The sequence below is a fragment of the Salvelinus sp. IW2-2015 genome, linkage group LG8 (assembly GCF_002910315.2).
Source record: "Salvelinus sp. IW2-2015 linkage group LG8, ASM291031v2, whole genome shotgun sequence".
In the NCBI taxonomy this organism is placed as follows: Eukaryota; Metazoa; Chordata; class Actinopteri; order Salmoniformes; family Salmonidae; genus Salvelinus; species Salvelinus sp. IW2-2015.
In genome coordinates this window covers 17,849,182-17,862,029 of record NC_036848.1, presented here as the reverse complement: position 1 = coordinate 17,862,029, position 12,848 = coordinate 17,849,182, and the positions used below count along the sequence as shown (strand labels likewise).

General features: G+C 45.6%; 1 protein-coding gene across 2 annotated transcripts in view; it reads left to right on the top strand.

Moving 5' to 3' along the window:
- Positions 1-1,379: 1,379 nt before the first annotated feature.
- Positions 1,380-12,848, top strand: part of pcdh12 (protocadherin 12) — a 159,661-nt gene continuing 148,192 nt past the window's right edge. For both annotated transcript variants that reach the window (XR_011480320.1, XM_023992666.2), the window contains exons 1-3: positions 1,380-4,819; positions 6,296-6,387; positions 10,724-10,872. Coding sequence is in view for 1 of the 2 variants with exons in the window: in XM_023992666.2 (XP_023848434.1) it covers positions 1,910-4,819; positions 6,296-6,387; positions 10,724-10,872 (3,151 nt within the window). In the remaining variant the exon portion in view is untranslated. The remainder of the gene's footprint in view (positions 4,820-6,295; positions 6,388-10,723; positions 10,873-12,848) is intronic.

Sequence of the window (12,848 nt, the reverse complement as noted above, 5' to 3'; positions counted from 1 at the left end):
TTGGCTGACGGAGAGCAGCTTTATGTGTGAAACGGTTCCTGTTTGTTTAGGGGAGAGAGCGTAATCGTATTGGCCGACCTTTGCTCTCTCTGGCCACACAGAGACGGAGTCAGCCGCCCATTTGGGCTTTTTACGAGGTATGGTGACCGAAGCCCTTAACGGTGTCTCTGAGAACTTACAGTGTACTATGGGGACTGGTATCTTTAGCATCATCTTTCCCAGAGTTATCACTCTGTGAAAAGCTTTTATTGGCCCGTGCAGTAATGGGTTTGTTGATGTCCGAGCTGAAGGGGAATTGATATGCTTGAAACTTCGCATGCTATTCTTTCTGGTGTAGCTTATAGGCCTACGGCTCCTTAATTTTAGGTCCTCAAATAGTAGATGGAAAAATAAGAATTATATTAATGCAAACAGAAGAATTATGCACATGTAAACATTGATTGATCAGGTTGATTGTTCAGGTTTTGTATGTTGTTTGAACCGTACAGACTGTAACAAACTTTGTCTTTCTAGGCTCAGGCTATTGGATAATTTCCCGTCACACATTAAACTTTTATATTTCTACATGCAGAGCTAAGATTATTCCATTTCACACTCTTTAAAAAAAAAAAAATTTCCTATCGTGGAGATCCTGTACCTATAATTGTCAAGATGTATAATGGTCTGTTTGCCCTGTTTATATTATCCGGAACTGCAGTTTGTGTCGTTGTTGTGAGCCCTTCGGTATGGATAGATTCTACTTTTTACAGCAGCACCTATTTGATTCTCTTTACTGTGCTATGTGAAAGCAACATTTGCAGCTTACTGCTGAGAAACCCAACAAAAACCATATATTACAACAACAACAAATCAAAAAATGAAAAGTAGTCCAGAAAGGGTCATTTTACCAGCTAAAAGACATTTACGGCTGACAAGTTTGAGGTGGCAACACATTTATCAGCAAGAGCTATCTAGCGTTTAGGATTTCTGTCGCGAGCCCAGATCTTACGTCATGGAGCTCTGAGTCGAGAGCAGGCCTGGTTACAGCTCAATGTCCCATAGGGCCCACGCTTCAAGCCCACTCTGATTTCTACTGAGTTAAAGATCCACAATGCAAGGTTCTGATGTTTTTTTGAAGATTGCAGGGAAAAAAGCAACAAGGCAAAAGGAGTGAAGGACTGGGGGCAGAGGCGGAGGGGGGGATCACATTTCTTTAAAAGCACTCCAATGTTGTATCAACTCCTGCTTGATTTCCCGAGGGCCCACTGTTCTGTTTTGGGGTGTGGAGTTTAGATTTGCATATGCTCCACCCCCCCTGTTCTGATTGGCTGGGTCCTATGCTGCATGTTTCATCACAGATCCAAACTTCCTCAGTGCTCTCCTTGCTTTACTTTGTAGCTACAGGCTGATGAACCTGGACGCTGGGAGCCAGCAGCTGTGTGTGATTCATGCAGTAAGCTGTGAGTGTGTGTGTGTGTGTGTAAGAGAGGGAGGCAATCACTCTAGTTGTAGGGTTCTGTAATTTATATATCTGACTAAACTTAAGGATTCTAAGGTTGTTGGTATAAAAGGGATGTAGGGTTGTCTTTAATTTAGTCTTTAATTCATATCTGTTTTGTTAGGAAACATATTAGATTGTTTCATTGATAGATTGAGCTGTAATTGTTGGTATATTTTGTGCTGATACTCAGAGCTTGGTGAAAGTGTAAGAATATGGGTAGATGAGCAGTTTGATTCATGGCTTATATTGATAAATGTATTCTATGTTTTGTCGATTTATAACTAAAATATTTGAATTTTTTACTGTATCTGGCTATTTTAAAAGGATATATTTTCTATCAATAGTTTCGTTTTTTCATCAGTCATCATTATTTAACTTGAAGAAGGGGAAATAAGTAGTTTTTAGTGGGTGTTAGCCATGCCCTTATAAATGCTGGACAGGACAGTAATATCTCACACAGTCATGCTGCTGGCTCTACTGCTGGTTCTGTGGCTTAGTTCTGGAGCCCAGTCTTCAGACCCGGCCCCATTAACTGTCATGTACCAAGTCTGGGAGGAGCAGCCTGTGGGCACCAGGGTCGGCCGTCTGGTCGATGACCTGCGTCAGAGAGGCGAGACCGGGGTACTGGAGGATTTCCAGGTCGTGGAGCATGGTCAAGCCCTGCCTTTCTCCATTGGAGTAAGAGATGGAACTGTCGACACCCTAGGCCAGCTGGACCGGGAGGAGCTGTGTCGAGGCTCGGACCTGTGTGAGCTGGCCTTCAGTGTCCTCTACAGGAAAGGTGGTGTTATCCACTTCCTGAGGGTGCGGGTGGAGGTGATGGACCTGAATGACCACAGCCCAACTTTTCCCAGCAGCCAGCAGGAGGTGGAAATCTCTGAGATGGCCACATTGAGGATGCGGATCCCCCTGGACCGAGCGGTGGACGCGGACGCCGGCCCGAATGGTCTGCAGACCTACTCGCTGTCCGTCAACCAGCATTTTGCCCTGGATGTAAGGAGTGCTGTGAATGGGCCAAAGCAGGCAGAGCTGGTGGTGATCAAGGAGCTGGACAGGGAGGTGCATTCCTCCTTCGAGCTGACTCTGGTGGCATGGGACAAGGGGAATCCTCCCAGGTCGGGCAGTACTCTGGTCCGGGTCAACGTCTTGGACTCTAACGACAACAGCCCCATGTTTGAGGATAGCACCCCCACTGTGGAACTAGCCGAGGATACAGCTCGTGGGACTAGCGTCATCAACCTCAAGGCCACGGACCCTGACCAAGGGGCCAACGGGGAGGTTGAGTACTCACTAAGCAAGCATGCTCCACCTGAGGTGCAGAAGCTTTTCAGTATCCACCCCCAGAGTGGAGTAGTGACTTTAAAAGGCCCACTGGACTATGAAGCCAAACACTTTTATGAGGTGGACATCCAGGCTCGCGATCTTGGGCCCAACGCCATCCCCTCTCATTGTAAACTACACATCAAGCTGAGGGATGTCAATGATAATGCACCAAGGATCCACGTCACTTGGACACCCCCTGATTCCCCAGTGGCAACTGTTTTAGAAGGTGCACCAGAGGACACGTTCCTTGCACTGGTGATGGTCTCTGATGCAGACTCCGGGGACAACGGGAATGTGCACGCCCACATCCAGCATGGATCAGGCCACTTCCGTCTCAAGAAAATCCATGGCGACAATTACATGATCGTAACCAATGGCACCCTGGATCGGGAAAAGGTCATGGAGTATAATCTCACGTTACTTGCCCAGGATTACGGTGACCCTCCACTGTCATGTGTTAGACACCTAGTTGTCCATGTGTTGGATGAGAATGACAATGCCCCTGTGTTCTCCAAGTCCCACTACAGGGCTTCCTTCAAGGAGAACAATACCGTGGGGCTCCAGGTCCTCAAGGTAGAAGCCAATGATGTGGATATTGAGCTCAGCGGCAGGGTGTCCTTCTCCATCCGAGAGTCCAATGAACTGGGACCTCCTACGGCATCTTTCGCCATCCACCCCACCAGTGGTGTAGTCAGTGCCCAGCAGTCATTGGACTATGAGGACTCGCCCACATACTCCTTCATTGTGGAGGCCATAGACCATGGGCATCCACCCCTCACCAGCACCGCCACGGTACTCATCGAGATCCAGGATGTCAACGACAACTACCCCGTCATCAAGGAGCCGATGCCAAAGAAAGGCATAGCCTTTGTGAGTGTCCTGGTCAATGAAGAGAAGGGGGAGATAGTGACAGAACTAGGGGATGGTGCTGAAGAAGGCTCCACCGATCCTCATACTGGTCGCTCTGTCCAAAATGGATTTATGGGATTCCTGGCCACTACCATCAAGGCAACTGATCCAGACTCTGGCCTGAATGGAAGACTCAGCTACATGATCACAGATGGAAACCCCACAGGACTATTCAGACTCAATGACACCACCGGACAACTGTATGTTAACACGACCAATGCTACAGAGCTCATTGGGAAAACTTTCAAAGTGGATATTGCTGTATCGGACAAGGGTTCTCCAAGGCTATTGACAAAGGCCACCTTAGAGGTGGCTTTCATCAACTTGCGGGACCATCTGAAGAACTCAGCCCCTGGTAACCATGGTCAGCTGAGTTTCACCATGATGGTGGCCATCTGCCTTGGGGCCAGCTGCATCCTGGTTCTCCTGGCTGTTGCCTTGGTGACCACCTTCTGTCGCCCCAGGAAAAGAGACAACCATTCCTACAACTGCAGGATGGCCGAGTCCACCTACACGAGCCACCCTCGCCGCCCGCAGAAAAACATCAGGAAGACAGACATCCAGCTGGTGCCAGTCCTGAGGGGACGAAGGGAGGACCCTCCAGAAGATGACGAAGCCCAGCCCCTCTCCACTATGCTCCTGGTGGTTGAAGAGCAAAACACAGAAAGGCAGTACAGCGTTGCCAACTCCATGAACCCAACAGTCCACTCCCAGGCCTACCCAGAGGGGGGATCAACGCTACCTGTCTCCCATTCCAGAACACTCAGGAAACCTGGGAGCATCGAGCTGGACGGCACTCTTCCTCGGACCCCGGCCACTCCTTACCGAACCCTGCGTAAGGCAAGAATACCTTCATCGTCCTCCTCACTGTATCAGACCAGTACCCTGAGGCGACATGGGAACTCTGAGATCCAGGTTAGCCCTGACGTTGAAGTGCCAGAAACATCGTCCCAGGTGGCAACACTTAGGAGGCCCAAGAACACAGATACCAGAAGTGGACTTGACGCTGAAGACCACAGACGGATGCTGAGGAATCTGGTCCGTCTCTCCATGGCTGCCTTCGGAGAGAACTCCATTGAGTTGTCTGCTGCCTCTCCCGAAGTGCAGGTAACAAACCTTTTAGTTATAATTACTTCAAACGTGAATGCACATTTGGTATATCTTATGCAATGCATTACATTGGTTTGAGTCATTCTCATGTTAGATACCCTATATCCATTTAACGAATAACAGAAAGAAACCTTTTTTTTTCTCAGACTTTTGTATTATAAATAAGCCTTATTTTTTTCACATGCTCGAACTTAAATAATTAAGTAATTAAGTGTAACTTACAGGAATTGAGATGCATTTAAATTGAAGGTCCCGAGAGCAGATAATTTCCCCCCTCTTGTGTATGGCTTACATAGGAAGCCTGAGGGGACAACTAACAGATGATGCTGGAGCCAAGGCATTGCGTTTATTCAGGTGCTCATGTGTCAGCCACTGTAATCCTGTCTACTCCCATGCCCCTCAAGCAATCGCACCAATCCTTTTACTCAATATCGCATAGCACACTCATATAGAGAAGGAAAGATGCCAGGAAGAATCAGTAGACCACTCTTATTCTCTAAGGGGAAAGCCCAGCCAAAGTAAGCTCTGATATGTCTGTAGAGTAAGGGAATACTGCTTTGATATTTAAGCACCGCGAGTCGTCAGTGACAAATGGTCCAAATTGCTGATCTCACTTTAAGCAAAGAAAAGCAGCATCTGTAAATGTCTACTCAAGAAGTGCTGTGCTAGTCAAACGACGCATCGTCATTGAAGGGGAATAGACGCAAGAGGGGGAATAGACGCAGACGGCGATGCCAACGCCCAATAGTCTTAGAACAAAGAGTCTGGCAAGGTTTTAAGGCCTCACGTAAATTCCATTATAAGCGCAGGAAGATGACTGAGTGTTGACCCACCTCTCCTTCATCTCCGCCTGCTCGCCCCAGCTGGAGGTTTTTGCAGACCCCCCCCCCCCTCCCCTCCACATGACCATATTTCAGAGGTCATCCTGAAGGAAACAGGTCAGAGAATAATAGCCTTTTACGTAAAGCGCTTTCCTGTCCACCATCTGAGTCCTCCACACACACACACACACACACACACACACACACACACACACACACACACACACACACACACACACACACACACACACACACACACACACACACACACACACACACACACACACACACACACACACACACACACACACACACACACACACACACACACAAACCCACTCTGTACACCTCACAAAGGCTGTTTCCTCTCTGAATGTGGAGGCCAGAGTTAGCAACGCATCCACAAGAAAGATATCAGCACAAACTGCTCCAAATGAACTCCCCAATGTTAGGGGTTGCCATAGTGCGAGACCGGTTGAATAGATCCTCGCAGAACAAATCATATTTATTCATTTGACGATTGACACCTCCACCCAATACACTCAACAGCCTCAATACAGCACATTCTCAAAACCCTAGTTTGTTATTCTGACTTCTGTGTTATAATATCACTGTCTCCTTACCCCTTTCATCATCTCCTGCCTCCTTACAGCAGGTTTCTCAGCTCCTCTCCCTGCTCCACCAGGGCCAGCTGCAGCCAAGACCAAACTTCCGAGGCAACAAGTTCTCCCAGCGCGCTGGCAGGTGAGCACATTTCCTCTTTCTTGTCTTTTTTCCCTTTTTCTTTTCATTATCCCTCCTTTGTTTCAGAGCCCGTTGGCTGTGGACCACTACGACCACATATATCATTATCCCTCCTTTGTTTCAGAGCCAGTTGGCTGTTGACCACTATTACCACTGCATGCATCATTAGTTTTAGATTGTATTGATGGCTTACGATTCAACAGGCTACATGACAATCTGACTTTTATTATTATCTTTTCATGAAATTTAACTTGTCAAAAATGTAGATTTACATGCATATGTATTTGTTATTTATCCTTTTTTGTACAAGTGATCCCACTGAGATTTTAAATCAATTTTTCAAAAGAGACCTGCCCGAAGACACAAAATAAATACAAGCACCCTATAAATATTGTTTCAAATCTTCCTACCCACTGGGTGCAGACGTCAGTTCAACGTCTAGTTTTGATTTACATTTGGTTGAGTTGTCAACTAACATAAGGTCAATGTGGAAAAAAAAGAGAACAAAATAAGGGATTTTGGTAAAAATTTGTGTGGGAAAAAAATACACAATTCTCTTACGTTGATGATTTTTACAAAATCCAGTCAGTTTTCCACGTTGATTCAACGTCATCACATTGAAATTTGTCGAAATGACGAGGAAACAACATTGATTGTGGCCTGCTGGAGGTCATTTTGCAGGGCTCTGGCAGTGCTCCTCCTTGCACAAAGGCCTTTCGTCTATTCCATTTGCACAACAGCATGTGAAATTTATTGTCAATCAGTGTTGCTTCCTAAGTGGACAGTTTGATTTCACAGAAGTGTGATTGACTTGGAGTTACATTGTGTTGTTTAAGTGTTCCCTTTATTTTTTTGAGCAGTGTATATATCCAAAAATACCGATTTCCGATTGTTATGAAAATCGGCCCTAATTAATCGGCAAATCCGATTAATCGGTCAACCTCTAATTTATAGTCCTTTTAACATCAGCCGATGTCATAAAGTGCTGTTCAGAAACCCAGCCTAAAACCCCAAACAGCAAACAATGCAGGTGTAGAATCACGGTGGCTAGGAAAAGCTACCTAGAAAGGCTGGAACCGAAGAAGAAACCTAGAGCGGAACCAGGCTATGAGGGGTGGCCAGTCCTCTTCTGTCTGTGCCGGTTGGAGATTATAACAGAAAATGGCCAAGATGTTCAAATGTTCATAGATGACCAGCAGGGTCAAATAATAATAATAATCACAGTGGTTGTCGAGGGTGCAGCAGGTCAGCACCTTAGGAGTGAATGCCAGTTGGCTTTTCATAGCCAATCATTCAGAGTATCTCTACTGCTCCTGCTGTCTCTAGAGAGTTGAAAACAGCAGGTCAGGGTTCCATAGCCGCAGGAAGAACAGTTGAAACTGGAGCAGCAGCACAGCCAGGTGGACTGGGGACAGCAAGGAGTCATCAGAAGCTAGGTAGTCCGGTGAGGGCATGGTCCTAGGGCAGAGAGAGAGAGAGAAACGAGAGAGAGATGAGAGGAGGAGGAGAGAATGAGAGAGAGAAAGAAGAGAGGGAAGAGAAGAACGAGAGGAGAGGAGAGAGAGAGAGAGAGAAGAGAGGAAAAGACTGAGAGAGAGAGAGAGAGATGAGAGAGAGAGAGAGAGAGAGAAGGAGAGAGAGAGAGAGAGAGAAGAGAGAGAAGAAGAGAGGGAGAGAGCAGAGAGAGAGAGAGGAGAGAGAGAGAGCAGAGAGAGAGAGAGAGAGAGAGAGAGAGAGAGAAGGAGGAGAGAGAGGAGAGAGAGAGAAAAGAGAGGAGAGCAGAAGAGAGAGAGAAGAGGAAGAGAGGAGAGGAGAGAGAGAGAGAGAGAGAGAACTTAAATTCACACCGGATAAGACAGGAGAAATACTCCAGATATAACAGACTGACCCTAGCCCCCCGACACATTAAATACGGGAGGAGTCGGGAGACACCGTGGCCCCATCCGACGATACCCCCGGACATCCAACCAGTTTGTGCCCAGTGGGTGGTAATATAGCTAGACAATACTGCTCAGGTATGTGTCTGCCCAATAACAGGAAGAGTGTCTCATACCAAAAGTGCTCTTCCAGTCAGTCACTGTGGCAGGGAGCACGTCAGAGCAGGACTCAGTGCCTACCACACTGCCATGACTCATTCCCTAAGGCAGGAGCCAGCACATCCACTGACCACAATGTTATATTCTATACACAGTATGTGAGGGGTTCATATATGGTTCAGCCTCTTCGCTTTCATGAAGAATCTGTCTACGTGGGGTGTATGTTTTGTGTCATGGCCGACTATCTGGGATGTTGTCGCCCCCCCTGGTTTATCTCCCAATTATACAACGGGTGTGTCTAATCCAGGATGCTGATTGGTTAAAACCGCATTCCAGCCGGTGTCTATTCCACAAGTTACCACAAGCTATGACGGTGAAATGCCTATGCCTACTCTGTTCCATCTCAGTGGAGATCAAGTTTATAAATTGCCTGGCTGGGCTGATGAGACAGTGGATTGCGCAGTGAGATGGAGTAAATAGGCATTTCAACCTCATAGCTTTAGCCGGTGGTAATTTGTGGAATAGACACTGTCTGGAATGCAGTTTTAACCAATCAGCATCCAGGATTAGACCCCTGTTGTATAATTCTGTTCACGAGAACGAGTGTTAAAATCCCACCTGGAAAACGGCCTCCATTCACCTTATATTTTGACAAAAACTCCCTCATTTGCTGTATGATTTGGAAATATTGGAACTCAGACATGATGACAGTTTCTAAATGAAAGTGCTATGGCAAATTTAATCAAATTTCTGTAAAGGTGTGGGCAGAATGTTTTAACATTTTGCACTGAGTTTTTCAAACTAAACATAACCCAACCGGCCGCAAGCAGGCGCTATTATCCCTTTTACATAGTTTGTCATCTTACGTCCGACTTTAATGTATTCAGTAGGCAATACACTGGTGACCGCCTTGTACATAAAACATCCTACATCCTTCATTCCTGCTACAAAGTTTCCTCCTTAACTCGATTTAATGGCTCATTGGTGGGAAAAAATAACTGCCGTTGCAGCCTGAATTGAGGATGTTTTATACAAAATCCGGTCAATGGGGGACACGAGTGTATTACTGGCTGGGCTGACTGTGTCGATACCTAGAGGTAATACGGCATCAGGCAGAACTACGTCCTCTAGGGGTCTCGGCGCTAGCCACCTACAGTGAGTGCCAAACACTGAATGCATTCTGCCAGATGATTGATTGTTTAATCAAACAATTTAAAACTAAATGCTAGAGCCCACACTTCTATGCAAAAGACGAACGGTTGTTAAATATTTTGTTTATCGATAGATGATTGTGTTTCTATCTCTTGCCTTGGCATAGGCGCTGAGATTAAATAGGCTACAATGTCGCGCTCCTATTGCACACAAATACTGTGTATTATCCTACCCTACCCATGGCCTACTGTCAAATATTTTAAGTAGGCTACTGGTCTGTTTACTTTAAAGCATTCTTGGCTTTTGAATGGATGAATGGTCATATTTATCGTATAGTAGCGGGAACTAACCAATCATGTCAGAAAAGGAGGTAACAATAATGAAAGAAACATTAACTTACATGCTGTTATGCAATCTCCTTACCAGTGGTAAATGCATCTGTTTTATCATTACGTTTTCATGTTTTTATCACCATTATTATGAATTATTTCCCGTGCCTCAAACACCTCAATAGAACAATATGCTTGCAATACAATTCTTTAACAACTAGGAGTTGTGTGTACGCATGGTCTGAGCTGTGCGTGGAGATACGCACACTTTCCAGTCGGGTTCAAAATGGATAAATACCAATCATTGCGGGAAAACTGGGGCACACAAGGTTTAGTCTTTTTTGTGCGTATGCACCTTTGATAAAGAGGCCTCAGGTCTGTCGGGTCTCTAACTGGCTCTGATAAAGTCTCTGACAGGGAGCATGTTCTGTCTTCGAGTCTCTGGTATTTTATCACCAAACGTTAAAACCCCCAGAAGTACATGAAGTAGGAGACAAAGATTAGTGTTGCACAATTCCTCTTAGCATGGCTTAGAGCATCTCAGCACAGTTAAATGCCACTTTGCACACCCTTTGTCTGGCTCAATGCACCTCAGCATTGAGCCGGGGTTGGAAGCTATTCAAGTATTAAACTGAGCTCAGGTCAACACATTCCAGAAGAGCTTGATTCTTGGGAACAATTGAATATGACATGACAGTCATAGTGAAGGTTCCACAAGATGGTTGACTATCGATAATATGACTCCTAAACGTTGGTTCTAAAATGCCCTCTCTCACTGTCCCTGACGCTCCCCTGTCTGTTTCCTCTGCTTGCCTGAAGGTCTTACGCTCAGGACACTGATTGGCAGAGCACCAAGGACAGCGGTCATGGTGAGAGTGAGGCCGGAGACATGGACTGGGACATGGGCCGAGACTCCCCCGTCGACCCGCTACTGGAGGAGGGGCTTAATAACCTGCTCAACAACCCTGGTAAGAACTTTTTCAAATGTAAACTTTATTTAACCAGGTTGACCGATTGACCAGAGAAATGATCCTATTTTATAGTCAACAAACAATAGCTTGAAGGGAAAACATTTGAATGGTCAACATTAACAAAGAAAACACTTATTTGAATTCTTAGCTCTCTGTTGGGCTTCTACCACTTAATTATGTTCTTAAAATTCATGGCAAACATTAAGTGACTAACAATATCATAAGCTGAGCGTGGCTGTTTTCACTCAGCCGTAAAGATACATATTGCTGTACTGTATGTGACATTGTTTGAAGTGAAACAATGAGTGCAGCTCTTAGTATGACTGACCAGACTAATACATATGTTCAAATTCTATATAGTCCAACCTACATTGAATGTACGAAACATTAGGAACACCTGTTCTTTCCATGAGACTGACCAGTGGAATCCATGTAAAAGCTATGAACCCTTATTGATATAAATCCAATTTAATCCGTGTAGATGAAGGGGAGGAGACAAACTAAAGAAGGATTTTTCAGCCTTGAGACAATTGAGACATGGGTGAATGGGCAAGACATCATATATTTAAGTTCCTTTAAACGGTGTATGTTAGTAGGTGCCAGGCGCACCGGTTTGAGTGTGTCAAAAACTGCAACCCGGCGGAGTTTTTCACACTCAACGGTTTACCGTGTGTATCAAGAATGGTCCACCACCCAAACGCCATTCAGCAAACTGTGGGAAGCATTGGAGTCAACATGGGTTAGCATCCCTGTGGAATGATATCGACACCTTGTGGAGTCCATGCCCCTACAAATTCAGGCTTTTCTGAGGGCAAAATGGGGTGCAACTCAATATTAGGAAGGTGTTCCTAATGTTTGGTATACTCAGTGTATGTACACGGTAAACATACGTATTGAGTTCCTTCCAATTGTTCAGGCCATCGTCGGCTCTGTCTTTGTTCTTTTCAAAACACGGCACATAGTCTCTCTCAAGACTTCAAGGCTGAATACGAGGATTTCTATCTTTCAGTTGATCTTGAGTGAGAGCCATTTAAAGTCTATGCCGGTACAGTAATCTCACACAGGGGTGTTACAAAGACCTGCGTGTGTATGTGTGTGTGTCATGCTTGAGTCACCCATGCCCAAAGGGGTCCTCCATTAGCATTGTAACTCACGCTAGATTTGTGAGACTCACAAACGGTGAGAAGCTCATGCTCTTTGAGGACCTATGACGTTGTTCAAACATTCAAACAGCCTGTGTTTCTGATTCCCTGGGCAACACGTTTTTTCTTTTCTTTTCACCTGGAGAGCCCCATCTTTTAAGCTGCCTAGAACAACCCCAACACACACAGTCACCACCACCCACTCTGCCCCGAGGCAGTGTTTCAGCGTGATCTGAACAGATAGCCTTGAATCTGACCTCTGATATCATGTTCCACATCTGTCTTTCGGTCCTGATCGACACAATGCAAAGGTGTGTGCGCGCAGATCAGTGTGTTTTCAGCACCCCTTCTTCAGAATGCGGCCTCAGTCTACATCTCCTTGAGCTCTGCTATTTTCTTTTGAGTCTGCATTCCTTTGTTTGGTAGCCATATCACCTATTAAAGGGACAGTTCACTCGAAAATCAGTCTTAGAGCTGATAGAAGATGAATCACATATCACCAATTGAATTGTCCGTTTTCAGTCAACTGATGATTTCTTTCAATATTTACCATTGTGACTTATCAAAGTTGAGCTCTGACATTAGTCAGGTCTGTGGATCTAACGCTCGACGGTATGCTTTAAACTGCTTCAATATCTTCTGGTGTTTTGTTGTGGTTGTAGTCAATCAACCACAGCAGGGGTGTTCTTCACGTCAAACATGTGTATGTGTGGTGTGTCTAAGGGGGTTCCTTTGGTTCCAGTGAGAGGATCATTGTTTTCTGAGGATTTAGGGTTTCCCTGCTGGTGGGTCCAGTCTAATTAAGTTTGGAATGGGGAGAGCCATGGATCA